Below are 20,636 nucleotides of genomic sequence, written 5' to 3'. Positions count from 1 at the left end.
AGCACATCTGCATTTAGAGAAGCAGCAAAGCAGTGAAAAACATTTACAAGCATACACCAGACCTTTCATAACCCTGGTACCAGATCTAACACAGGGACACAAGCTAGTAAGCAAGCTAAGAAATGCTTCAAACCTCTGGTTCCCCTAACCCCAGCAATTACAGTCTTACCCTGTATCAACCAACCTGTATTAAAGCGGCTATAGTAAACATCGCATGGTGCAAACCAGAACTCCAGCTCACTTCTCCACTCCTGCTCTTACCATCTGTTTTGAGGGAAGATGTGATAAAGCCAGCACATCCCACACCCAGGGCAAGGAGAAGTGTAGATCAGAAGCAGAAAAGCTTTTAGGCCTCCATGTTTAGCTTGCATGCAGGAGTGAGGTGGAAATAGGAGACAATATGAGATGGGGTTGATAGCAGAAACAGAGCAGAGGACTCCAGGAACACCATTTGTCTGCTTTTGCCCTATCCACTCCTAAAATGTCCCTAAGCTGGTCCCTGGGGAAAAAAGCAAAGCCAAAAAAAGCAGATCTTTCATATATGGTTTCTTATGATCACCAGACAGTGACTGAACAAAACATTACTACGTTACAGTTAAAATCTACTCTGCCTCTGGAATCACATCTGCTAATCGAAATAGAAAGCAAGAGGGAGGGAGGAAAAAAAACCTCTAAATCCCCTTACTTTTTACCATCATGCCAATGTAGCTGCAAGAGCTGAAGTCTTCTCTTCCAAAATACCCTTAACAGACTGACAAAGAGGTTCCATTTTTGCCAAAATAATCCCTTTAATAGAGGGCAGTTTCTCATTTTCTTGATGGAAAATATATATTAAATTTTTTTCCTAATATATTTTATATATATGTATATATTTGACCACTAAAATCTTTGTGATTCTACCATGCGGATGGTATACTTACTGGGGACTTGGTAAGTGAAAACTAAGCTCTTTACTTACATCAGTCTTCTGATCAAGACGGATCTACATAGCTGGCCAAGAGCAGAATTTGAGCACAGAAACACTGAAATAAGTGGGCATATTTAAAGTTAACATTTCACTCCATGCCCAGCAACATGAGTTCTTTTTAAAGCCTAAATAACCAGACTGATACTTCACCAAGCCTTAGAAGCAGGGAAACCTAAACACAGTGACACAACTCCATCTCCTAAAATAGCACAAAAGTATCACTAAGGTAAGAACACAGGTCTACCTCTAGGTAATCTCTACCAAGCTAAGGAGTGGAAGAAAGTCAGCAAGTACTGACAAACTCACACTCCAGAATGGTGGTTGCAGGCCATAAAAACCTCAAAAAACTCGAAAAAACTTCACCATAAAAACCTCAAAAGGCATCTGTAACTGTGAAAATGAGTTGACATGGACAGCACAGAAGAAAAGCAGTTTCAAATAGCAATACTTATTATTCACATCATGCAACCAATGGCAAAAATACAAGAATCTTTGCAATAACATCTGAAGTTAACTGTGGGCACATCAGAATGGATAGCTTGTAAAAAGTTTCTATGTATTTTGGAACGTTGGCAAAGGGATGGGGTTTTTAATCATCCAAAGGATAACAATGATTTTTGGCTATCAAATACAAGATTGGAATCTCTTCTCCATATCACTTAGTTCATATAAACCAGGGAAGAGTTCTAGGACAAAAACATTGATTCAGTTACAAATTTTAGGTACTAAAGCATCAGGATGGTCAAAAACATAACCATGCCCAGATTAAGGAAGATTTTAATATACGAAAATAAATGCATCATTGCTGAATCTGACATTCACTTTCTAAAACATTAACTGACTCAACTGCACCTGTTGAAACAGGTTGAGAGCAGACTTTGGGTGCCGTAAAGCCAGTATCTATCCAGTTTCATAATTTTACAAACCATCTGATATCAGAGCACCTCGTAGCCCTCTACCTGCTACAATTAACTACTGCACATGATCTCAACATTTCAACCTAAGAATCCACTAGTATCCTTACTGGCAAACAACAGATCAGCACTAAGGAATGTAACTTGTTTACAGCGTAAATTAACAGTAGGTAATTCTAGAGTTGACAGGGGATGAAGAAGCTCAGATGTATATATTACATAAAATCAGAGTACACCTTCAAGGCAAGTGGAGGAGATCCAGTGACTAATCAGTAATTGATAAATTATTTACTGATAATTATAAATTGATAGTTCATAGAATCGTTAAGGTTGGAAAAGACCCTTAAGATCATCAAGTCCAACCGTTAACCTAGCACTGCCAAGTCCATCACTATACCATGTCCTCGAGCACCACATCTATCCATTCTTTAAATACCCCCAGGGATGGAGACTCAACCACTTCCCTGGGCAGCCTGTGCCAGTGCCTGACTACCCTTTGGGTGAAGAAGTTTTTCCTAATGTCCAACCTAAACTTCCCCTGGCGCAGCTTGAGGCCATTTCCTTTCGTCCTATTGCTTGTTACTAGGGAGAAGAGACCGACCCCCACCTCACTACAACCTCCTTTCAGGTAGTTGTACAGAGCAATAAGGTCTCCCCTCAGCCTCCTCTTCTCCAGACTAAACAACCCCAGCTCCCTCAGCCTCTCCTCATAAGACTTTTTACAAATAATTGATGCTAATGACAAAACAGTTTAGTAATACAGAAGACGAACTTCAAAGGACAGAAATAACATTTAACAGCAAACAGAGAGCTCATAGTCCCTGGAAAGGGGAAGTTATACATTAGAACTTCTTGGAAGAGGATCATTCCCTTTAAATACTAATACAAGCTTAAAATTTCCAAAAATAATCCCAGAAAATGTTTCAGCAGGAACACATTGTTGTAGAAAATTTTCCTAGTGACTCTCAGCAATACTACTCCAGCTGCTCTTACTTGACAACATGATGTTTTCACCTCTCACCACTTTACTATAAAAGCAAATGATTACCAAATACTATTTTTACTGTGTTTCTAAAGTGGGAAATAGGTCCTAAACTAATTTTTACAACACTAGTAGAAGCACCAATGATTTATAGGCTTCTGAAACAAATACAGATGTTTGCATGCATGTGTGTATATATATATATACACACACACACAGAGGTATATATAGACACATAGGCAGATAACAATTAAAAAGGGCAAAATCTTCTCCCAGATATAAAGGGACTGGAAACACTGCAGTAAATGACTTTAAACCAAAAATAAAATGACACATAACTAACACACAAAACCACCAAGTTATCTGCTATAGAAAAAGAATAGTTTTTACTGTGTATTATTCAGTATATATATTCAATAAAAGAATAAAAGAACTAAAACTAAATATGGTTCTCTCATTTGCATTTTCTGTAGGAATGTCCTTGCTCCCTGCAGCAAGGGTACTTACCTAATACATAAGAAAAATGCAATATTTTTTTACCAGAGAACGAAGTCTCTTTGAAGAAGCCTCAAATCAAGAAATTCATAAAGCAACTGTAGTTTATTCTTCAAAACAAATTATGCAAAGATAAACCGTTTCTATTTAAGTAATTTATTTCTTATGTATTCACTCATAACGGCTTAGTTGAGCACACAGAAAAAAAGATTTCTCTCTCAATCCTGTGTAATAACTGGGAGACCAAATGGAATTCCTTTTCTGCTTCATGTATAAATCAATACATTATTGTTCTTTCTTTAGGACCATCTGTGCAACACCGCTGACTTCAAATTATTCATAGGCTCTAAGGCCAGAGGGGACTGGTATATCATCAATACGATCTCTTAGACATCACAAGGCATTTAAATTTCAGCAATTACTCAGAACTGAGCACAATAACTTTTGTTCTCAGCAACACCTGTGTAACTCCATGCGGAGGGGGCAGTGTTACATTAATCTGCAACTGAATGCTTTTTGCCTGTCAGACTATCCCTTTCCTACTTTCCCTCGCTCCAGCCCAAATTAAATACTTTATTTTGAACAGTTGTAAAGCTAGATGTTTTTTAAAATAAGATTTACAAACCACACAAAGTTGATAAAGAAACTGAAGTGTACTGACTTCATGATTCTGACAATGCCAATCCTATGAAGTTATTCTTTCCACAAAACTTACTAAAAAAGCAGCTGTATCAGGCCCCAGGATCATACGCTGCTTATCTAAGGATTCTGAGGGAAAGGAAGTGGTGGATAGATATAAGAAACAATTAATGATCCTGAAACCTAAAAAGCCAGATATCTGACATAATTTAAAAAGCAAACAAACAAAAGAGCCAGAGGAGTTGCTGGGAACTCACCTCACCTTGGAGCAGAGAAAACAGATTAAGAATTCTAATTAGGGCCAGATTACTACAACACTTGAATAAGCATACTGTGATAAAAGCAATACAGTTTACTATGAGTAAAAATTCTCTAAGTTCACAGGTTTTGGGGGTTTTAAGAAAAAAATAATAGGAAATAGGCATGAATTAATGGAATGGTCCCTACAGATAGTCCAAATACTTCTATGTGTCTCCTCATAAATACTGAAGGAAACAAACAAGATAATATTGTTACACATCAGTTGATGAAGACTGAGCCAGGATTTCAAGGATCAGAAAAGATGGTTATAAAGGATTTTAGGAATCAGTACTATGTCTGTACTATTTAACAGTCTGGTGAAGAAGAGGAAATTAAGTTACTTAAAGTTCACTCTGTCTCCAAAACTTTTCAGAAAGAGCTGTACTGCCTGAGACTATCAAAATGGATCCCAGCTGTGCAACAGCAGTTTAGGAGAACCGGTTATTTGGTGCACTGTCATCACACCTTTAAACTTCTTAATGTTATGGCTTCAGCTAATTATGTTAATTGCTTGTCACATCATCATAAGAGTAACCAAGACTGAAAAAATTCAAGGAATAACAAGATACACATTGAAACATTTTAGATCTGCATCCAGTAATCTATTGCAAAACAAGAACTACCTTTTTCCTTTCAAGAGCAGATAAATCAGACTAGTTCAACTTTAGCTTCTTTTCTTCAGTCCCTCTTATCCCCCCTTGCAATATTACAATAAGAAAATGCTAAAAACTAGAAAACAAACTTAAAAATATGAAGAAGCTATGGCACTTTGCATTGTTAATCTGCAAGATTAACCATAGATTATTTGAATGGTGTTAAATTTACAATAATTTAAATTCATGAAGAGAAGCCAAATTTCACTTTTCGTATCATTTTACTGATTCATCAGAAATTTATAATGTGAAAACTTGTTTTTCTCTGAAATAAGTTACTCATTATTGGTAAACTCCAGATACCAAAATCATGTGGATTTTCAATTTGCTCAAGTCTTTTCTTCCTCCTCCCCTTCTTCCATAAAATTAAAAGCTGATCCTAATGCATTCCCAACAGATACAGCTACAATTAAAAAAAAAAAAAAAACGCCAACAAACAAACCACAAAAAAACCCACAAACAAACAAAAAAACCCCACAAACACACAACACCAACCTGGAAATAGGAAAGCTCTACTAAAGACAACATAACTCTATATGATTCAGGAAAAAGCCAGTATACCTTAAGATGTTTGGATGTGAGAGTCTATTCATAAGTTGAACCTCTTTCAGCATGTTTGCTCTGTTGCTGTTCAGTGTGTTCATCTTCAAAGCCATTACCTGGTCTGAAGTTCTGTGCCTTACCTATAGGATACAAGGAAAAAAATTATAAGGATATGAGACGCAAGACTGAAAACCCAGTAATGTTGTAGTACAACTTAGAGATCCTTCATGACAAACGACTTGATCTATACTCTGATTTCTGTAGTCTTTATCACACAGATTACTTTCTATAAGCATACTATCCAAATGCGAAAAGGTATTTTGCTGTTCTTTTGCAACTGGTGATGACAGAAAGCTTGAGAAGTTGGAAAAAAAAAAAATTATCAGCTTCTTAGTACAAGTGAAGGAAGCCACTTATTTGTCCAGGGAGAGAAAGTTTCTTGCTCCAAGACCTCTGAAACTCACCTTCGTTCCACCATACCTCTCTTTTCCCACTGCAGTGGTTGGTGTCATTGTTCCACAGAATGTGTTGAGAGGACCTGCTGATTACAGCTACAGGGCAGATTTCAGAGGTATTCAATGTTTACTTCTGAATCAAGACCATGAACCAGATTATACATTCAGTGGACAGAAAGCATTCATACCAACCCCTGCTGCAAAGCAGAGAAGTTACTGGACATGGTATCACCTAGTCTAGGATGTTCAGTAGTGGCTGCAGAGCGTCAGCATGAAAAAGAGGATTTCTCTAGCAACTGCGCAGAACCAGCACACCATTCAGAATTACCTTCCCCAGTCAGAAATACATGATTGTGGCCATTTCTAACTTGATACTCTCAAACTAGCCTATTTGTCATCAGCAAACGGACCAATGTTATGTAGATGTGCACTACTATCAGACAGGAGTTGTCACGATAGTGCAAGACTTGCCAAGCCTTAGAATTTCTTTGCAGTTGAGCATTCCCACATGCGTATCAGCAGTATTCATGGAAATTGTCTTCCCATTATTTTCTTCCTACATCAGCAGCTGCAGCTTATAAGCAGAAAATGTGTACTTCTCAAAGCACTGAACTACCACCATGGCAAATTCATTCATGTTTATGGAGATCAGAAAAAAATTTAGAAAAGTCTACGATGCAAGAATTTAAGACTCTCATCAGCTTTCCAGTTTAAAACACAAATGTACATTATGATGTAGGTACATACAAAATACCTATATTTTAAACAATGGCAGCCTGCCTCCTTTTCTTCTGGGAGACTCTGCTCATCTTTTCCAATAAAAGGCTTCTTTAGCTGTGATACGTGACTTACAGAAAGAACAGCTGAACTCATGATAAGCAGATGCAAGAAAAACGCTGGGTATGTTTTTTGGAGGCGAGACTCGCTGGTGTGTCTGAGGCAGCAAGTGATACCCATTTTCAAGTTTTATTTGCACACCATATCCTCAAGAACAAGGGGCATATTTCAGCTAAACATTCTCACCTAGACACAAAGCACCATGAATTCAGCACAGGGACGTACTAGGAGGAAAGGTTGTCATGTTTCAGACATGCGCCTGGCTTAACACTTCTGAGTCGCCTATTCCCGTCCTAGTTTGAAGTATAGGGTAGCACTGGAAACATCGCAGTGAAATGTGGTAAACAACATCGAGGGACTGAGTGAGTAGAAATATAGCCCACAGATGCTTTTTCTCCTGCTTCCACCCCTGCCCATGAGCTCCTCAGCTGCCTCACCCACAGTCACCCCATAATCCCAGTGCAGGAAGGATCAGAGAAAGGAGGTGGAGAAGGATATAGAAACCAGCACTGAGAGCAGAAACCAACAGCGAGTTCATAAGCATGGGACTCCCCCATTCAGTGGCAATACTGGCTTTAAAATAAAACTGGTCAAACTACAGCTTTAGTGCATTATAACAAGATAATCTAGAATCCTTCCGCATATAACCTGTCTTGCCTGTTTGGCATGCTTATTGGTTTTAAGCAGGATGATTGCATGTTAAGTTGATGAGGTTTATTGTTACTTGTCAGGTTTCTTGTGTCTATTGTGTGCTTTCATTAATTTTTAATTATGCAGCTTTTGTATATCCAGCCAATTTGAATGAATGAGGTAAGTTGGACAGGTCAATGTCTATATACAGACTTAAAATCTATATTTTAGTTATACGTTAGTTTTATTAGCAGTAATGCTTTAGCTGAGGAACAAAAAATTTTAAAAATGCTTTCATAGACTTAAGAAACAAAGATTTGTTCCAACAATGCAAATTTTAATTAAGAAAAAAGGACAATTTGAAAGCTTTGAATCTATACACAGTGGCTAAATCAGCACACTTCCTCTGGAGGAGGGTTAGGAATCTTGGGTGTTGTGGTGGAGCAATTTGGGGTTTGCAGGGAATAGGAAAGGATTTGAAGGAACTTAACTCCTACAGGCAGAGCGATGCTCTCAACAGAACTTCCTCAGAAATCAGCTTTCCACTAACACAGAAGCTTCAAGGTCTGCCAACAGGGAATGAATAGAGGTAGAAGGTGAGCAAGAACTCAGATGGAGTGTGGTCTTAAGCAGTATTTGCTTTCTCATTAACTCTCCTAGCTTCCTCTTAATTTCCTGCTCATTTCTATAATTCACTCAGTTCCGTGCCAAAATTTCAAGTCCTTTTGCCTCAACTCTGAGGTAAAAGTAGAACCTATCATAGCACCTTCTTCCTTGTTCTTTGCCTTTTCCTTGTTCTGACCACTCTTCTTGAGCTCGGGAAACCTCAGAAAAGAGGGTGGGTAAGTTTTTGAGTCACTGTGTCCTGCATGCTTCCTGGATTTTCAGGTCTGATACCTCAAAGGTCTGACTGTCCACAGTACTAATGCCACATCCAGAGAAAACTGAGCCGCTTTTGCAAAGTCAAAATTTTTCATCCTCCATTTCAGAAGGATATTCTGGAGTCTTTTCAGTCTTGATAAACTGAACAAGGTTCAGTGGTGAAGCCTGGGTTTTTTTCGTTCATTTGTTTTATAAAATCATTTTCCCCATGCTTGGAAATAGCTCAGATTTCTAGCATATATAGCATATTCTGTCCATATAACTGGTCTCTAAACAGCACCCAACACTGCACTATGCTTTGTTTCACTTAAAAGGACACTGTAAGGTAACACCAGCGATTTTATTTGAACTTCTGTATAATGTTCTGATATTGGAGGGTGTATTCCTGCCGAATCTGATAGAACAGCAAATTACCTAATCAAACCAAAGGAAAGGTGGGAAAACAGGGACTCTTCCGCTCTCGCTAGCTACCCTTTAAGCAAGGAGGAAGAAGCAGAACTGAAGATGGAGGGACATCTTCTCACGAGGACAATACCCAATATTATGAATAAAATCAAATACCAGTTTATATATTATGGAACACAATGCTAATCACTTGGAATATACATAAGGCTAATTGTGTTCTCTCCTCTGAATCACTGCTGGCAAACAGTATTTCTGTGGCAAGAATGGACTGCCAACAGGGAACAGACAGGTCCTATCTTTAAGGTCTCGGTCAAGCTCTGGATCATCTACATAGAAGGAGCTATCAGTTACGCTACCCTCTGTGCCTACTCACCTGGCAGTCACACCCTAGACAAAATTTGAGTCTATTTTGGCATCCCTTGCCAAAACCCTACCAAGCTGCTTAGTTTTAATCCTTCATCTCCTTGCAGGCCACCTCTGTGCAACAAAATAATAGAAGTGATGTTTCAACCACCTGACCACTCCAGAAGGAAAACTAGTAAATATTTTGGAAATATTGCTAATCTAATTTAACGTTTGCTTACAAGGCAGTTTGCCTCAGGCATATGCTTGTATACTCAACATAAGCAGTGATTCACTCATGCAATTCAAACCTTTCACTGATGCAACTAGCAGATTGCTGTAAAGCTTTTAAAGCTGTTGACATTATTATTAATTAGCGTTCCTTGCATATCAGAGCAAGTAACCTTTCAGTGATGTCTGGATGACCATGTCTCTGCTTAGAAATATTCTGACTATCCTACAGCTGCTTTCCCATGCTGCTTTGCACGCGCTTCTGACTTGTCAGTCTGCTTACCTATGTGTCTCCATCTCCGAGGTCAGAGTAACTAGATATTGCCTCCCTGTTTTACTGCTGGCAGGCAGTTAAACTGTCTCTTTGCACTCTGATTCTTCTAGGATCAAAGTACTTTGCAAGTACTTTGACCTGGCTGTGGCTAGCTGCATGGCCTGCCTGCTCACTGTGTCTCCAAACCATGTTCTGATCCTGGACCTTACTGCTTTCTTTAGAAGAAGGTGAGAAGTAGAGGAAGTCATGGATCCAGGTACAGAAATAGTAATATATTGGATGGAAATCTCATAATAGTGACTGAGCAGGCCTCACATTTAAAAGAACTAGTCACTATATAAATGCTGTATGGAGTGCACACGAGGAATATCCTGCAAAAATTGGTGGTTTTAATTTTCAGCTTGCTGCTTAGCTACAAAATTCTTTATTATAAAAAAACCCTAAATATAATTTAAATAATTATTTATTAAGTCATATAGATATGTCAGGGCTTTCTGACAATCCAAACCTTTATATTACTTCAATTTTTGCCTGGACTGAAGAGGGAGGAGCATTTAAGCTATAGCTGAAGTCTACCCTGATTTCATCTTTCATAAGGCCTTTTTGACCTTTACTATTAACCGTACCTTTCCAGGTGTCCTTGGAATAAGCATCTGAAGAACATCTCCTAATATTGATGTTAAAAATCTGCCAATACAACTTTCAGTTTTGCCCCTAGTTTTTCACTGCATTTTCATTATTTTCCAACTATATAACGATGATTTGGAAGTATTTTCTCACTGTTCTCTTCCAAAACTGCATTTAATTGCTTTCCAGTTTTTCCTTACCTTTCCCTCTTCTGGTATCCAGCCTCGATGCTTATTTACAGATCTTATACAGCATGCTACATAAAATCATGTTGCCTCTCTCTCTCTAGCACCCACACCAATTCTTTCTTCATTCTTTTACACACCTCAATCTTCATCTGGCCATTTCACCTTCGCCTTTCCTGCCATGTGTCCAAAGTACCATTTTAAAAGCAGCCCTCTCTAGTCCCAATAGATGACCTTCCCTGAGTTTACTTCCTGTTTCTGAGCTCACTGTATTATCCACAAAAATGCTGCACATATTTTTACTTATAAAAAGTAAAAATAAGTTGGCTCACCAACCTTACGCTCACCAATTCAAATGTTTCCTCCACACTCAGCCTTCATGTTAGTGACATAAATAAAAAGTCATTTGACCTTTGCTGTATATGTATGCCACCTTCTATCCATCTCTTTTCTGTAACAGTCTAAGTGTCTTCATCTGATTTGCAAGTATTTTATCTCGTGATGACAAGAGATAAAGACATTACCTTAGTTAGCCTTCTAGGCTGTTTGCACTAACTATGCTATATAGTATAACTCTATGTTTGATTGAAGAAAGCTCCCTTTAATTGAGAAGACAAACCTGTTTTTCAGCTCAGATCCCAGTGTTTGTAAAACCGGAATCTCAAATGTTTTTTTAAATGTTAAAATGTACCCACAGTCAGATACACATATTCATAGTAGTGATGCCTATATCAAGTAAAAAAATCTCATGTCACTAGGAAAATTTGCAGTGACAAATAGAAGCCTAAAGAAATACATTAGTCCAGATAATACTAAGCTGCTATGTTGCTGCTAGGGAGTCAGACTGGGTTGTGGTTGTTTTCAGAGTAGTAGTATATAATGACACTACACTCTAACTTCTTGTAGCAAGAGAGAAGCCTGCCAAGCATAACAAAACTTTGCCAAACAAAAGTAGTCAGCATGTGTTATGAGAGCTTTGCACTGGTTCAGAAGATGTACAGAAACTAGGCACAAAACAAAAACCAAAACTTTTCAAAAGCCTGACAGTAATTGTGACTCCACTAATTTCTGTTACTAAAAACAGTTGTGAGAAATACACAGCAAAAGATGGAGCCTTTACCATTTTCCCTTTAGTACAAAGGCTTGGTATTGGTCATGAAAGATCCTACTTCAGTAACTTTAGTAACTTCTAGCATCACCAATTCAGCAAAGTAGCAAGTCCAATTACTACAGCATATTCCACACCTACAGTCAAACAAGCTCTCCATTTTTTTTGCCAAACTAAAGTGAATTTATAATTAGTGAGACAGCAGTACCATTGATACTTTGTAAGTCCATTTGTGTGTGCCAAAAAAGCCCTCAATTTCTTTTGTATTTTTTTTTTCCTCATTGCCCACTGTAATGTAGAACCAGGGCCCAAAATACAGCATTCATGTATTTTAAAGAAACCATTTATTGATAGGAATCTGTGCATATCTCTCTGCTGTTAACTTGATCTCAATCAAATCATAAAGGCAAAAAGAGACTACAGTCTTATTTTGAAAGAAAGCACAAACTAACCAGAGGACTATTGTTCCACAGTTTGAGATGAGATATAAACAAGCACAGCCTGGGTGGGGAAGTTGACTAATTCTGTCAGCAGAATGTAACCATATAAAATTCCCTTTGCAATCCAGGAGAAGGAACCTGGACACACCTCTTAAGTACCAGGCAAGAAAATGCAGCAGAGCATTGTTATACCACAACCTCAGTATACACCTCAAGTATGTACTTTATACACAAGTCTAATGTCATAGCCTGGAACAGAAAAGAAATATTGAGTTTATAGTACAGAACTGGGAGTTATTCTTAACTTTTGATGTTAGCTATCATCAACTCATTGAACAGCCCTGGGCATGCTACTTCACTTACTTTCATTATCTCTTTAACTGTATCTATAAAATGGAGGTGATATTGCTATCTACCTGCCAGGGAAACTGGCAGTTTGACTTCTGCAAATTACTATTATAACATCCAAAGATAATACATAATCAGATACTGTATCTGTGTCTTTATTTTCCTATTTAATTTGTAATACTTATGGTTAAATATTTCCTGTGTTACTATAGGTTTATCGTGTATGAAAGATGATGGTATTTACATAATCTGCAGATGCTTTTGAAGCAAAAAAACACTTCAGGCTGAGTTTTCCTGACATATAATTGCACCTTCAGTCTTTTACAGTATATTAACAGTTTGATACTGAGCACACAGTCCCCCCAACTGTACCAATGATGTCATCATCGCTATTCATCACACACATTTGTTGGGTTCATTTTCAAAATCTGTATGGGAACCTTGAGAGAAAGTTTTATTTGGGGCAGAAATAATTTCCTTACCTTTCCTTTATAAATCTTTCAAATAGTTACCGTGCATGAGTAAGGAAGTCAGTCTCACATTTGAGAACAGAGCCTGCTGGCATACAACTATTGCTACTATAATCACAGTTGCAGCACTAGGACTTGACCACAACCACAAATAAGAAGAGAGCAGGGAGTATAAAGGAGGTACATTTTCCTTACTTGAGGATACTTAGGTTTTTATAAATCGCTACATTTAATAACTTTCAGGCTCTAGCCAAAAACAAAAGGTCTAAGTAGTTTCTTGTTATTTAAGCCTTCATGGAACTGCTCTTCTTAACAATTAAGTTATCCTAGCAAAAAAGTAGCTAATTAAATATACCATGCAATTCCTTATGTGTCTCCTCATTGTCAGTAAAGGCTAGGAAGCACAAGAATTGGATTTGCAGGACTTAATTGCAGGCAGCTGATGTGAAAGTTACAAACTGTCATTACTGACTCAGTGTTAGACACATTGTCAGCTCCGGATTAGTTAACAAAGCAATGCTGCCTCAGTATCCATTCCTCCAGTGGATGTTTCATAGCTCTGTCCTCTCCTCAACCCCTAACCCAACAAGGCCATCAAACAGAAGGCCCCACCCATGCAGAGCAGTGCCTGCTGCTGCAGCCCAGCACGAAGGGCCACGCAGCTGCCCCAAAGCGCTCTTAGGCTGTGACGAGCACAGAGAGATCGGGTCAGCAGCCGTGGGGACTCCCAGACAGAAGCAGCTTACAAGAAGAGGAGAAGGGAGTGCCTACGATTTGGATATCACCTCAGCAGCTACTGCGAACAGGACATCTTGGATGACTTGCATACAGAATTCCCAACAACTGGAGAAGTAAAGACTAACAGAAAAAAGACTAACAGAAGTCGTATCATGCAGATTTTAGAGTTCCTTTCTCCAATCATTACCAATAGCTATTAAGGGGCTATGAGGAAGCATTCCCTATGGATCTGAGGCTGTAAACAACATCTCTTTCTGTTACTGCCATCAATAATAATTTGCACTTTTCATTTTTAGATTTCATATTAGTCAGTAACACATGCACATGTATTACCATCACACACATGTTCTCCAGACACAGACAGTGAAATCCATCACTGAAACATATTTAACTTCCCCCCCCCAATACCAGTAAATAAGTGTCCAGAGAGGTGCGTCACAATGATCTTAAGCAATGCACTCTGTTCTCTAGGCGCAGTTGTGTTAATACTGGACATATGCCAACACAGTTATTTGAAGAACAGTAAATCAGCACCTGTCTCTCAGTATCAGCTATGAATGAGCTTACACAAATGTGCATGTTTGCCAGCTGGCAAAGCACAGAAAATCCCAGAGCTGCCAACCCAGCACATCTCCATCCACAACAGAAAACGAAACAGATCATTTAATTGTGCTTGAGAAATTATTATTGAAAACAAGACAAAAAGCCCCAAAACATTTCTGTTGCCACCTGCTTTGCCCCGGGAACCTGCGCAATGATACTCAGACTGGCACAGCTTTTCTTCCAGAATAAAACCAAAGGTCCAAAGGACTCTGAACTACAGAAGTCACTGTGCTAAACACAAAATCCAACCAGGGGGTTATCTCTTACTGCAAGGTCCCACTTGTTACAGCACCAAAGTGCCTTTCTTATTGTTGACGGAATTTGCCACTGTTCTCACTAGTTGTGAGGACAACAAAGATTTACCTCAGACATTCAACATATCAGCCGCTCAACAAGAGTTAGAAGAGGCCAAGTTTCCAAACAGGTGATAAGTACATTTCAAAATGGACAACTTTACATTAATTTACATTCATTTTTTTGACTGAGTATTCTTTTAGCATCAAGTTTGTTTCAGTGATTTTTGTTCCAGCTTTTTACTAAAGAAACAAATCCTTCACTTTCAGGGTATAATGATAGCTCTGCCATATTTTCCAAAGATTTCTTTCTTCAGCAGAGAAGCTGGCTGACCAAACCAGAGAAAGTGAAACATAGTGTAAGCAAAACTCTCTTTCCCCTGTTTGTTAATTTGCTTCACTCAGTATAGTTTTAGACTTTACTTGTAGTGATGCCAAGTACAACTGTAGGAAAAGTATTACAGAAGTATGATTTTGAAAATTTTATTAAAATTTTTCAACACCACTACAAAAGGCAAGGCTTTCATTAGATCTCCTACCTGGTAACAGCTTTTGAGTCACTCCCAGTGTTTCCTCAGCTGATGTTATAAGGCGATTATAACATGCATATCTTAAGACTTCTAGCCAGAAAATAAATAAATAAAAGTCAGGACTTATTTCAGATAACAAATGTGAACTAGCCCTCATTTCTACTTTGTATTTCAAAGCACTCTCAGTTCTGCTAAATGTAAGACTGCCCTGCAAGTCAGACAGGTAATTCTGAATTTTAATGATACTCACACATGAGTGGGGATGAAGTGAGTATTTTGCCCCCGTTGTGCAATCCATAAAGAATAACAACACAGATGAGGTTTTTTAATTCCTATATTAATGATCTGTTAGAGTAAGACCTATTTATTACTACTTCTCCCCACAGCCTATGCCCTATAAAAGCCTTGGCTAATTAAGTGACAAGGACTAGGATGACAGCGACTTGGCACCTCAATAACCAAAAAATCATTAGCAAGAGGAAGACAACTGTCTAGTTTAGTAGTTACCATGCAAATCATCTTAGCAGTTAGTAGAAGGGTTCCAAAAGGCTGATACTTCACACATCAGTGTGAGACAAATCAAACTTAGAAGACTTCTACTTTGACTAAGAAAGCACCGGCATCCTCGGGACTTATGCCTCATCTCAGTTCCAGAATGGTGCTTCTTCCTACTCCTGACAAGTATTAGAGTAGAAAGAGACTGATTAGAACCACCCAGCTGATGTAAGTCAAGAGCATGAAATGACGTTTCAAAGTCATTCTAGCCTTCTTGTCCAGTTTATATAATACACAGAGTGACTGTATTCCTAAACAAACAATTAGTGGCGTGTTTTAACACTGTAACTTCGCCTAAGATACCTTACGCCTCAAATACCTTGCTTCTGTCATCTTGAATGAGGTGAAAGTTTCCTCCACTAGTCAAAAGGGGAAGATTTTCAGCTTAAAATTGAATCCCATTGAAATAAGAAGTGAGACCAAAAGGCACTTGCGGACAAGAAGATTTGCTGTCTGTCTTTCCCTCACACAGGGAGGGCAGCAACAACTGCAATGGCTCTATCCCACTGCATCAGAATGAAAGAATAAATTTAGAAGAGGAACAACACACCACACCTGGGTGAGGGAAGACACACACTGCTCAAATGGGTGTCACTTCTCAGTCACAAGATATACTCCCCATGCCTACAAGACCAAATACTAGATCTAGGTAACCAATATGTAGAATAAGCCACTTACTCATTCCCTACTCATTCTCCAACCTATGAGGACTTATTCTGCCACTGTATGTCATAAGCAGAGCCTGAAGTATCTTATTTTGCCCGATATAGCAGCACCAATCTGAAGGGGAAAAAACCCAAACACTTCAGTAAAAAAAAGAAAGAAAGAAATTCAATTGTCTAGACCATTAGTTTCCAAAATTGGTGGCCTTAAACTGTTGGTAGCTACAAGTTACTCAACACCTTGCCAAGCTTAATCAAGAACATTCTAAAAAAACAGGATGGCTACAAATATCACTAATGAACCAACAGGAGAGGGAAGACAATTTCAGTTGGTGAGGCTGTTCCCACAGCCATTTAATTTTTAAAAATAAGCACAATTCTTATTACAGCTTCTAGCCTTTGGGCCTTATTATGCCTTTTTTTCCACTAAAGAGTACCTTCAAAGAACTATTTTCTCATCATAAGACTGTTTATGCACTATAATGACATCCATTTTTATACACCAAACATGTTAAGACTGAAGTCATTCACCAAATCACTCTTCTAGTTATTAAACCAATTTTTATTGCTTATTTTTCCCCATGTGTTGACACCAGGTGTTACAGTTCTCCAGCGTTAGAAAAATCAAATATCCAATGTTGAAAAGGTGTTTGGTATATACAACTAGACAGTTTCCTACAAATACTTCATAGGGTAACTAAAATAAAATACCTTTTAAGCTATCAAATAGTCCCACAAATATCAAAGATACCGTGTGATCTCATCTCTAATGTTTTACAAAGTTTTTGAAGAACACCTACGTTTTGTTCAGGCCCCTGATCAGGCTGCTAATTCCAGAGGCAATCAAAGCGGATCCTTTCCTAGTGCAAACCTTACACTAAATGTTCAAAACAACACATTAGAAAATGAGACAACTTTGAAACTGAAGCAGTAAGGACAAAGAAAAAGCGTGAGATAGATTTGAGGTTTCCTGTGAAATTTCACATTATCAGCTGACTTCTACTTCAGTACTGCCTTCAGAATGTTTTTAACCCAAATACCAGAAATACTTCCTTATGAGTTATGCAGAAAGATATTTTTGTTGTACTTCGCATTTCTAAATTGACAGTGTTACTATTTTGTTCCTTAAGACAAAATGACAATCATTCTAAATAGAGAAGGTATGAGGAAAGCCTATATAGATGATGGAAAGCAAATCTTCCAGGTGCTTTCTCACTTCCTCAGTAGATTGTTACCATCCCTCTGCCAAGATTTTCTGCCCTCCCAGCTCAACCAGATGAAGGGTCTGTTCGTGCACATCATCTTCACAGGAAGTCAGAGTAGCCTAATCTACTGCTGGAGGTTTTTTAGTCCAGTGTGGCTTATGATGCAACCACTCCTCTCTTGCTCAATAAAACTGATTCTTTAGAGACACCTGGGAGACAGTATCTTCCATTGCAGTAGTCTCTACTATCAGCTTTAAAGAATAGGTTAAGGAGATGTCCATGAAGAACGACAGATAAAGCTGCTTTTGACCTGGGACAAAAGGATGAAGAGCAAGATGACATGAAGTCTTTTCCAACCCTACGCTTTTGACTCCACAAATCTATGAAGCAAAGAAAAACACAAAAAGATGTACAGTGTGGTAGAAAGGCCTAAACAGTAATAAAAATGCCAAAGCTTGACATAAGCAAAACTTGCAAAAAGCAATTATGCCTACTGGGCAAGAATTAGTTTCTAGGACAAAAAATAAGTGCAATTATCTCCAGTACACTACTAATGACAAGAGGAAAACTCCTGTTACTGCATTGTAAGTCTGGGGACACAATACAAGTTCACACAGGCACTGTGTTAACCAAGCTATGGTCCCAACAACACTAAATCTCTTACACAACAGCTACCACAAAGAAAAACACACACGATTAGTCTTCCTATCGTCCTCCACATAAAAACCACACAAGCATTCTGCCCAATTAAGTGATTTTATGGAGATATCAATGTCACCTTGAAGAATATAATGTTGGCCTAAAGTCTGGTGACAAAGCAATGAAACTGTTCAAAAGCAAAAGCCAGAGTTGTCCTAAGAGCCAAATTCATCTCTTAGTTTGGTATTAACAAAGAAACTAATGTTTTCCTGTTGTCAGTGTTCATATTGAGAGTTTTGAAATAATAATCAAAAGGGTATGTTAGGATTAAGAAAAGTTTGTCTCCAGTCGGAATGCCCAGAATCTCCTTGATTTATGCCGACATTTAACCCCTTTCTCATTAAAAGAATTCAGGGGGGAAGGTATCAGTTTGACAGTCCTGAAGACTGACACCCCATTTATGCGGCAAACAGGTGCACACAGAGGAGACTGAGAACTTGCTTGTAGAGTCCTGGGAGTGTGCTGGGGCCTTGTCCTGCAGGAGGGAGATCCATACCTGTTCTATTCTTGGCCATCCTGCAAAGACTGGCAATAATGCACAGATTCACATTTAGATTTAAAACACATTGACAGTTCAAATATTGCAGTGCCTGCTTATCTGTCAAAATCCAACTTTATTAATAAAGATTCCAGTTCTGGAAAGTGCTGTCTGCAAACTCTGAGCCACTAGTTTCCAACACCTTCTCCAGTGATATTGTGCTGAGCATGGGCTGCAAACCAAGCAGCAGCTCCCTTGCCTTGAATTCAGATTCTCTTACCATTTTTTCCTGCACCTTTTCCATGTCCTTTTTGCAGTCATCCTTTTAATCTGAACTGGCATTCCCTTCTCTGCATGCTCATTTATAAAACTACTCAAATATCTCCTTCCCTCCTTCCACACATTCACAGACATTTTACTCTTGGAAGAAGGCCTCCGTTGACATGATGTATCACTAAATGCCACAGGAAAACTGAACCCTCTGTCAGTAATGAGTTGCTAGCAGAGTCAATAAGCAAATAGACAGGACCAGCTGTAGAAACAACTCAAACTGGGAAGGTCTAGCTATAAAAGGCTAGTTAAAAAATATAATAATAATAAAATATGGCCTGGGTACAGCAAAGGAGGTTCTAGAATCTTCCATAATGGAAGTTTAAAGGACAGGCCGAAAATAGCTGCCAAGACCAGATCACATATACTCGAGCCTGGCTCAGCTAAGGATACTGTAGTAGTTCTCATAACATCCCTTCCCAGCTTTACATTAATTTTAAAATTAGGTGATAAGATTTATTAAGGTAATTGTATAAATGTTTTACAATAGCAATATACATACATGAACACACAGACTTCTGTAAGACATCCGACTGTGCCACAACCCACTACAACTACATTAAAGCCTGGCTAATGATAGCTCAAGGTACAGTTCTGCACGACAAAGCAGCATAAGATAGGGAAGTCTTTTACTGAGGAACTCCGAGAAACTGAGCTACGCCTCCTGTTACTCAATATTCTGCGTTCGCTTCCAGCTCACTGATCGAAGTTGCCACTCAGAAAAATCTGAAACTTCTAAGTTTATAGCATTGCCCTGTTCTCATTATTTCACTAAATAGTGAAGGCCACTTCGTATCTTAGGTCCATCTGAGCAAAAATTAACATACCCAAATGAAAAACTTCACTACAAAAAAGGACTGAAGGCTACAGGAGACCCACACCCATTAAACATAAGGTACTAATGTAGTATGATAGCAACAACTGGTGTGTGTTACAAAAGAATATGACACAAAGCAAAAGGATAGTTTTTACATGTCATTATTAAGAACAAAACTAGGACCTTCTGAGTTGGGATGTCCACTTTAAAAAGAGAAATATGTTGGAAAAGATGTTGGAAAGACTTAAACCTATATTGCAAGAACTAGGTCATTCTCAGAGTCAGGGTGAGACAGGAAAGAGACAGAAATTGAGACTACTTAACACACCAAAAGGGTCAAAACCTAACTTGCCAGTGTACATCAAGTTTTATAGGGAGGAAAGAAGAGGTACTGAAAAGATGCTGGCCCAGCCAAAACAATACAAAGAACAACCAGGTGGACTAGCAGGTCCAGAGACTTCAAGTTAGGTACAAATTTACAACAGTGAGATAAAACACTGAGCACTGGAATGCATGGTACTGTTTTTGAGGTCTTCAGTTCAGAACTGAATTAAAAAAAAAAAAAAAACGTCGGGGGGGGGGCAAAAAACAGTGTTGTATATGGTGCCAATATATGCTGTAGACAAAATACCAGTTACCAGTAAAATATAATGACCTTTGATTATGTGGCAGTGTGTGTGTGTGTAGATGATCTAATAACCCTTCCAAACCTTAATTGTTTGAGAAGTCCATTATGCCTTTATTTTTAAACATATAGTTTAACCATGAGACATGGCAAAGTATAACATGAAAATAGATATTCATGCTAACCAAGACAGATACTTTTTTTTCTTGGGTCAACTGTCTGAAGTCCTATGAGTTAGTCCCTCACTTACTCTATTGTACAGTTCTTACCCTGCACTGTTTATTCTAGTTATAAAGTTCTATCAAACCTAGGTCAGAGGCCAAAAGAAGAAAGTGACTACTGTTTAACATCAAACATTTCTGCACAGGACTCCT

General features: G+C 38.4%; 1 protein-coding gene across 1 annotated transcript in view; it reads right to left on the bottom strand.

Annotated features, from left to right (window-relative positions):
• Positions 1-20,636, bottom strand: part of TESK2 (testis associated actin remodelling kinase 2) — an 85,670-nt gene that overhangs the window by 51,445 nt on the left and 13,589 nt on the right. Inside the window, exon 3 of the mRNA XM_082313516.1 lies at positions 5,512-5,633. Coding sequence (XP_082169642.1) covers positions 5,512-5,633 — 122 coding nt within the window. The remainder of the gene's footprint in view (positions 1-5,511; positions 5,634-20,636) is intronic.

This window comes from Platalea leucorodia (assembly GCF_965183815.1).
Source record: "Platalea leucorodia genome assembly, chromosome: 5".
NCBI lineage: Eukaryota > Metazoa > Chordata > Aves > Pelecaniformes > Threskiornithidae > Platalea > Platalea leucorodia.
Note: the sequence above shows the minus strand (reverse complement) of the source record. Positions and strands in the feature narration are given on the sequence as shown.